The sequence below is a fragment of the Echiichthys vipera genome (assembly GCF_963691815.1).
Source record: "Echiichthys vipera genome assembly, chromosome: 10".
Lineage (NCBI taxonomy): Eukaryota > Metazoa > Chordata > Actinopteri > Perciformes > Trachinidae > Echiichthys > Echiichthys vipera.
The window spans coordinates 926,569-934,715 of NC_139835.1; the positions used below are offsets into that span (position 1 = coordinate 926,569).

Sequence of the window (8,147 nt, forward strand, 5' to 3'; positions counted from 1 at the left end):
TATATCTCCAGCTTTGCACTCCTGTATGAATATTCGCTCATCATATAGACACAATAATACACAAACACAACAGGTGCTGATTGTTTACTCCTTAAATAATGCATATAACTTAGATAATTGGGACATAATGTGCAAGCAGGCAGGCTACGGGAGTGAAAACTGTAATAATAGAAACACAGATAAACCACTTGCACACTCAGCTCTATTCAAATGACCCCCTAAGGCAGAAAAGCAGCGTTTGATCTGTGCCTCTCCCTTTATATGCCTATTCCTTTTATTAAGACACAACAGAATCACACCAGATAAAACCAGACTTCATTTCTCATTAGTGTACTTTAATAATATAATATTTTAACAGCAGAATTTCCATCAGATTTGACAGATGAGGGAATGATCATGGTAACTCTAGTGTCTGATGGAGGAGGGCTGTGGGAGACGAAACTTGGCCATCTCTACATCCAGGTCTGCAAATGTGTAGGGGTTGTAGTTGTGGTGCTGGAGGTTTTTATAGGTGCTGTTGTCAAAAGGCTCATCGGGCTCTGGTGGTGCCCCTGCTGCAGCCTCTGCAGAAGGACAGGAAGAAACAGAAAGGCATGTAAAGCGGAGTCTGGTACAAAGGCGAAAAATCTTCCTGCTGGTCATGCATTGAAAAAAAAATAGCACAATGTTAGCCAAATGCAAAACTGGGTCTACTCCTGTGTCCTCACTGTTACTGGTCTGGATCCAGACATGTCTGATAAGCTATAGAGTGACAACCAAACGGTGTCTTTCTTTGTAAATATTTGAAAAGATTTTGGAAGGTACAGCACATTTACATAATCACCCGTGCTGACAAGGTGGTTTATTGTGGGGCATTTCCTATGGCAGTGGGCCACATTACCCCCAACAGTGTGGAGACATACTGGTGTGAAAAGCCTCAAGGAGGTTTGTGAGAGGAAAGTATGTGAAGGCAAACATGCTTGCAGGCAATAAAATCAGCTCATACTGGAGAAATAATGATACTGGCAAAGGCACGCATGTAATGAATTTTAGGAAGACACAATGTCAAAATCATAGTGTGCTGGAAACAAGGCTTTGATACTTTTGATTAAATAGAGATGCTAAATGTGTCGGGAAACCCCCTGAGCATGCTGTGACAATAAGGTTATAAACATGTGAGACAGTGAAACGATTTTTTTACCCATCCACAATCACTGAGAAACACATTTAAGACACATTGACCTTGTTTTCATTAATCAATACTGTGCTTATCCCAAAGACTTTCAGGTGAACAGATTCACAAACACAAGAAGAAAGAAATTAACAAGTGGTGAAACGATTGACCACAGTGAGGAGGGAGTTGTTCCAGGAAGCACAATTACCCAGTTCGTCAGAAGTGGATCAAAGGGCTGTAATGGCAGGAGTGTTTAGATCATAATCTGTGACATCCATTTGTAAACATTGGTTGGAAGGTGCTAATCAGTATGACACACAGTACTCATATCATGACTATGATCAAATTATTTTTTTAAATCATCTTGGTAACTGTAATCCTGCTTCCTGAAATACTTCTGCTGACTCCAACCACTCCCAGCTCCTACTCGTCCAGCTGCTGTCAGAGACAGGAGGTCTTCACTGGAACACAATGTGCACTCTAACATTACTGTTAGCAATAACATTACCTGGCACAATGGATCCAAACAATGGCATTATTACCTTAACTCAGAAAACATGTGACCCATTTTTTATACAGACAGACATTATAAACGATAAGAATGAGCGATATATCAAAAATAATTAAATATGAGAGAAATAATCTAGGATAGAAGATGGATTTGGCAACTGCAGAGAGGCTAAACAAGAGGGTTATTTTAAATAAAAATAATGGGTAGATTCCTCAGTCACCAAAAGAGGGGAAGAAAACAGAAACCTGAGCAGAATTAATGACACAGTATGCAACTAGCAACATCTCCTTGATCATACATTGACAGCAACAGCATAGTTGTGTGGGTGAGTCAAAGACAGACAAGTCTAAGCTTCGATTAGCAGAATGCAAGCAAGGGAAACCTTATAAATATTTATAAATATAATCATAATAATAATAATAAAAATGCATTAGGAAAAGGAATGCACCAAAACCCTTGAAAGCAAGGTTAAAGTACATGTGCACTACATCCACCTCATGCAAAACAAAGTGAAAACCAAGGCAATGGGAGGTTAGATGTAATGGAACAGGAGTCAAACAAGAGGCTAAAAGAAACAGGGATGATATTTAAAAAACTGTGAAAGCAACAGCAACTACTGTATGTGAGGGAGTGGACACCTGGTTAACCCTATTACAGTACACAGAATGTGTTATGAACACTAGAGAGAAAAGTATGGTCATCTATAGGGGCTCAAAGATCCACAGAGAGGAAAGGGAGAGATGTGGAGAATAGGGTGGTGTAGTGTGTACCCTCAGATGGTTCAGCTGGGGCATCCGCCTGCAGCTCCTCTCCTGCAGCTTCCGGTACGACTGGTGCAGGGTCCACCAGCTCCTCGGTGCTGTCCACAGCAGCAGAAACTTCAGCTGGAGCCTCAGCAGGGGCAGCTTCAGCCTCAACAGGGGCAGCCTCAGCCTCAGCTATAACTGGTGCAGGATCCATCAGCTCCTCTGTTCTCTCCACAGGAGCAGAAACTTCAGCAGCAGCCACTTCAACGGGGGAAGCTTCAGATTCTACAGCCTCTGTAGCAGCTTCTACAGGGGCAGCGTCAGTAACTTCTGCAGGGGCTTCATTGGAGGCAGGCTCTGTGGTTTCTACAGGAGCATCAGTTGGGACTTCATCTGGAGTTGCAGCCTCAATCACAGCTTCAGCTGGAGTTTCTACTTGGGCATCAGGGATGGCAGGAGATGCAACATCTTCTAATACTTCTGGAGTGGGTTCCACTGCAGCTTCAGCTGAAACCTCTGGGCTGGTCACAGGAGCCAGGTCTACTAACTCCTCAGAGCAAACACTAGGTGTGTCAACAGAGGCCTGAGCTGCTTCTGCAGGCACTGCTGCTGCTGGAACAGCCTCCTGCACAGCTTCAATGGCACAAGCCAGAGTAGCTTCAGGTTCTGGTGGAACTTCCTTCTTAGCTTCATCAGTGTCTTCCTTCACTTCTGATGTGATCTCCTGAACTTGAGCTTCCTCTTTCACAGTGGATTCTGACACTTCTGGTGGCAAGGTCTTGGTTTCAGTCTTCACTTCTGACTTCTCGTCCTCAGAGTCTGAGTCCGACTCCGAGTCACTGGATGATGAGGAGGATGAGCCCTCAGCTGCTGCGTCAGCAGGCTCAGAGGAGGCTGCTGCGCCTGGCACTGCATCTTCTGTGATGGAGGCTGCGACTGGAGTGTCTTCTGGTGCTGAGGTTTTACTGCTTGCATCAACCAAGGGCTCAGTAGCTGGGGGAGCTGCGTCAACTACAGGTGGAGCTGTGTCAGCAATAACCTGAGCAACATCCGGCTCAGCAGCTGGAGCCTCTGTTGCCTCTGGCTGTCCTACAGCTGGTTCACTGGCAGCAGTGGCAGGCGCTGCAGTGGCAGGCGCTGCAGCTGTCTGTGCAGTGGCAGTGGGGCTGGCCAATGCTTCAGTTACACCTAGAAACTGTGTTGGGAACACTCCAGGCTCTGAAAGTCTAACTGGGAAGGCAACTGCTGTCTTGTGGGCTAGCAAGGATGCTCTCTCATCTGGAGCCTCTGCTGTTGAAGAAAATGGTAAATGGGACAAAAGTGGTTAAATAAAATAAACATTGGCATGACTTCCAATGGGAATTAACGTGTTCCCTATAACAATGCAATTATGATGATATTGATTGGTGTTATATGCTTGAAATGTCTCAGGCAGTATTAATCTCAACTAAACATAGACAAATACAGTTAAATATCTCTAAGAGGTTTAAAATATTCCAGACTGCCTCTCTCAATTGCCAAAGATGTAAAACCTGTGATGACGATTTACTTCATATGCTTTGAAAATGCTCTTCTCTGGAAGAATCTTGGAAATACGTTGTTAGTATAACTTGATCTTATAGAAAAACTGGGTCTGGATCTTGGAAGACATACAAGAACATAATGTGAACCATTATAAGAAATATTATTCATGGGTACAGCTGGGAAAAGTGTATTATCCAAACTGGAAATATGAACTTGGTCCTTCGCAGAGGCTATGGTTCCATTGATGACACCTGAAAAGAAAAGTGTGAGCAGGAACCCAGCAAGATGTGAAAAACATGTGAATAATCTTATTGGCTACTTCATGTTGTCATATACACTTTATTAATATACAATTCATACCTTATTTGATGAATTTCACTGTATTTAATAATTTTGAATGAGGGAGAAATGTCTACCATACCTGGACTGTGGGTGGGGGTGTACAGGGTTCTTTGTTTGTTTCCCTGACTGACTTTCTCTTGGGCATATGTTTATGGAGATAATAGCTATTTTTTCCAATAAAATCTTTGAAAAAGAGAAAGCGCCCTTAAACTTTAACTTGCACCCATTTTTGATTTCCTGATATTTCCCAAATAGAAAAATAGAGAAATTAAAATGATTAAACTTACTATTAACCTTTTTTTTTCTTACTGGACACTCACAATTACACACAATCCATTACAAACTTCATATGAGCAGTAAATGATTCTGGATGGAATGACTGGAAGAGAAAGCATATTTTAGACCACATGGAACATTTCCTGAAGTGTAAAAAAATCAGCATAACTTATTCATGAAGCATATATCCACAAATACTGAGGTATGGAACATTACAGACAAAAAGAAAACAAATGAGAAAAACGGAATTTATCTACAACAGCAACCAGCCAGCGAACCCTTGAGCCCTAAAAGTGAGGCTTTAGAAAGTGAACAGAATCAAAGGGCCTTACTCTTGCCTGTAGCCTTTGTCTTGTCGGCTGGCTCTGAAAGCTCTTCAGCCCGAGTGCAGAACCAAACCGCCGAGCGACTCCTCAGAACGCCCCAGCTCTCCAACTGGAGACACTGCAGAGGACACAGACACACTTCTAAATGAGTGCCAAACATACACGGACAGCCGCATTCAACAAGGAAATTGCAGCAAAAGCGCGCGCACACACACACACACACACACACACACACACACACACACACACACACACACACACACACACACACACACACACACACACACACACACACACACACACACACACACACACACACACACACACACACACACACACACACACACACACACACACACACACACACACACACACACACACACACACACACACACACACACACACACACACACACACACACACACACACACACGTTGTTCAATGCTCCTGTGGCACTAAAGGTTGGGTGATGATACCCTATTATGATCTATACGCTGGAGCAGTAGTGTGCATAGACTTTTTGAAGGGCAGGGGTGAAAAGGAAAAAAAGGGCACATGAAGTGTGACTTTGCCCCTGAAGAGGGCCCTTTAACACAGGTTTTGGCTCCTAGAGGACACCTTGGCACGCATTTAGCAGTCTAATTTTGATCTCCACTGTATACAATGAGAATATTTACATGTCTGCATTTTAATATATCTTCCTTTAATATATTTGATGAATGACTAGATATTCTTCCAATAGGAGGATGAATGCACTTATTAAGTTATTATATATCCCAAGACTCTGCTAAATGAATTATATGTCTTGGTGTATTGTCATTAAGGAGGACAATGTTGCAAATCAATAACCAGAAATGTTTTGGGCAATACTGCATGTTTAAATTACTTTTAATACATGTAATGAAGTCATTTTATTACTTAGATATTTAATTTGCAAGATTAGCCAAAAACAGACAATCCTGACTGGTTGTTTTAACCATAACCATTTTTTCCCAAGAAATGAACTATATCCACACGATTATATAAAATCACATATGCCATATCGGGTGATCGCCTACTGCTAGATGGTGCTAACGATATCAATTAAACGTAAGGGTTCAAATTCAAAAACCATGTCAAATACCATTACAGAGCAAACACAGAGACTTAGTCAGCCAGAACGTTTTTTTCGCAGGTGGAACCCATAAACGGGTCTCGGGGTCAGTGCGAAGGAGACACCCGCACAAAGGGAACTATTTCACGGCTACTGTGTCGGATAAAGTGTGTCCTGTCCTCCGTAGAACTGTGCTATCTAAACACGCTACATGTAAAACGTTTGACAGCCAATTCACGGACTATTACCTTGAGGGAACCCAGTCGCCCTAACCGCAGTAAGGAGGTCGCCATTTCGTGTTGCTAGTTTTATGCCCCCGACCGGAAACTGTGAGGTGAACACAACAGTTCCGCTATACTGCATATGCTACTGATCTTTGAACAAAACCAACGGTTTCTCTGTCTGTCTGTCAGTCCGACCGTAACATGTTCCTTATAATAAGACGCCATCGTCAAAACTATCACTACTGTGTTCATCACTAGAGAATACATCACTCTATTTTTCATTTCCGTTTGTACCACCTTATTTTTTAATTCACATGCATTTTTATCAATTCATTTGACTTCCCCCCATACAGTACGAGAGCACGGCCTGTTCTCTAGCTGACACTGAACGACTGAACGGAACTCCGAGCACCGGTAGAGTCAGATGTCCGTGTATTTGAGCATCTGTTTAAAGCGATATTCGTCACGAAAGGTAAGAAGTTAGACTTTAGTTTATATCATTAAATTGTCTTTTCACATTACATCATTTATGTCTGTAGATAAACCAGACATTTGGATAGAACTCCAGAGTTACACACTCCAGTGTATTCCAGTTTTCCCTTTAACTTTTGTTTTTAGTTTTACAGCAACGGCATCCAAATATAGCGAATATTGGTGTTATTGCACATTGCATTCAAACACCCAGGCTACACATAATATAGGCATAGCCTATTATATGATCACCTACCGTGTTCTGACAGAAGACTCGCGGTGAAGGCTTTCAGTCACAGGCTGTGCTACACATATTTAAATCCGCTAGATGGCGCCATTCATTCACTTGGATCACCCACGATGAACGCACCACAGGTGTGGGGCCGTACTCAGCACCCCTGCCGTCAAATGCAGCCCTCGCATTATAGGTGATATACAGCCATGTTTCCGATTTAAAAATAAATAAAACATGGTTGTATAATGGCTACTTTAATTGTACTTTTAATTGCAGGCAGTCCACTTGTATCAGTAAATGATCTGATATCAGATAACCATACTGATCTACTCTGTCTGACTGAAACTTGGCTGTCATGAAGAATGTGTTAGCCTAAATGAATCCACTCCTCCCAGTCATATTAATACTCATATTTCTCGAGGCAGTGGTCGAGGAGGAGGCGTTGCAGCTATTTAGGACTCAGGCCCATTAATCAACCCTAAACCTAAACTAAATTATAATTCATTTGAAAGTCTTTTTCTTTGCCTTTCACATTCAACCTGGAAAACTGTGCAGCCAATTATAATTGTTATATTGTACCGTGCTCCTGGTCCGTACTCTGAATTACTATCTAAATTCTCAGAGTTTCTGTCAAATTTAGTCCTTAAATCTGATAAAGTAATCATTGTAGGAGATTTTAATATTCACGTGGACGTTGATAATAATAGCCTTAGTACTGCGTTTATCTCTCTATTAGACTCGACCGGTTTTAGTCAGAGTGTACATAAACCTACTCACTGTTTTAATCACACCCTCGACCTTGTTTTGGCTTATGGTGTGGAAATCAATGACTTAATAGTCTCTCCACAGAATACTATTTTATCAGACCATTATTTAATAACTTTTTAATTCATATTACAGGACTACTCACCTCTAGGCAAAAGTTTCTACACTAGATGTTTATCTGACGGTGCTGTAACTAAATTTAAGGAAGCGATTATATCTGCATTTTATTTAATGCCTTATCCTAATATTCCAGATTCCTGCACTCACGTTTGTCTCTCTGAAATTGATCACCTTGTTGACAGTGTTTCAGGCTCACTACAAACAACACTCGATTCTGTTGCTCCTTTAAAAAAGAAAATAATGAAACAGAAGAAGTTAGCTCCATGGTATAACTTACAAACCCGTGAATTTAAACAAGTATCACGAAAATTGGAAAGTAAATGACGCTCTACTAAATTGGAGGAATCTCACTTAGTTTGGC

At 41.7% G+C, this 8,147-nt stretch overlaps 1 protein-coding gene across 1 annotated transcript; it reads right to left on the reverse strand.

Annotated features, from left to right (window-relative positions):
* Nucleotides 1-324: 324 nt before the first annotated feature.
* Nucleotides 325-6,270, reverse strand: ndufv3 (NADH:ubiquinone oxidoreductase subunit V3). Its single transcript, XM_083921199.1, has 4 exons — nt 6,220-6,270; nt 4,885-4,996; nt 2,435-3,700; nt 325-563 (listed from the first exon to the last, which is right to left on the reverse strand). The coding sequence occupies exons 1-4, from the start codon at nt 6,262-6,264 to the stop codon at nt 406-408; spliced, it is 1,581 nt and encodes a 526-aa protein (XP_083777325.1). The 5' UTR covers nt 6,265-6,270; the 3' UTR covers nt 325-405.
* Between the last annotated feature and the right edge of the window lie 1,877 nt (nt 6,271-8,147).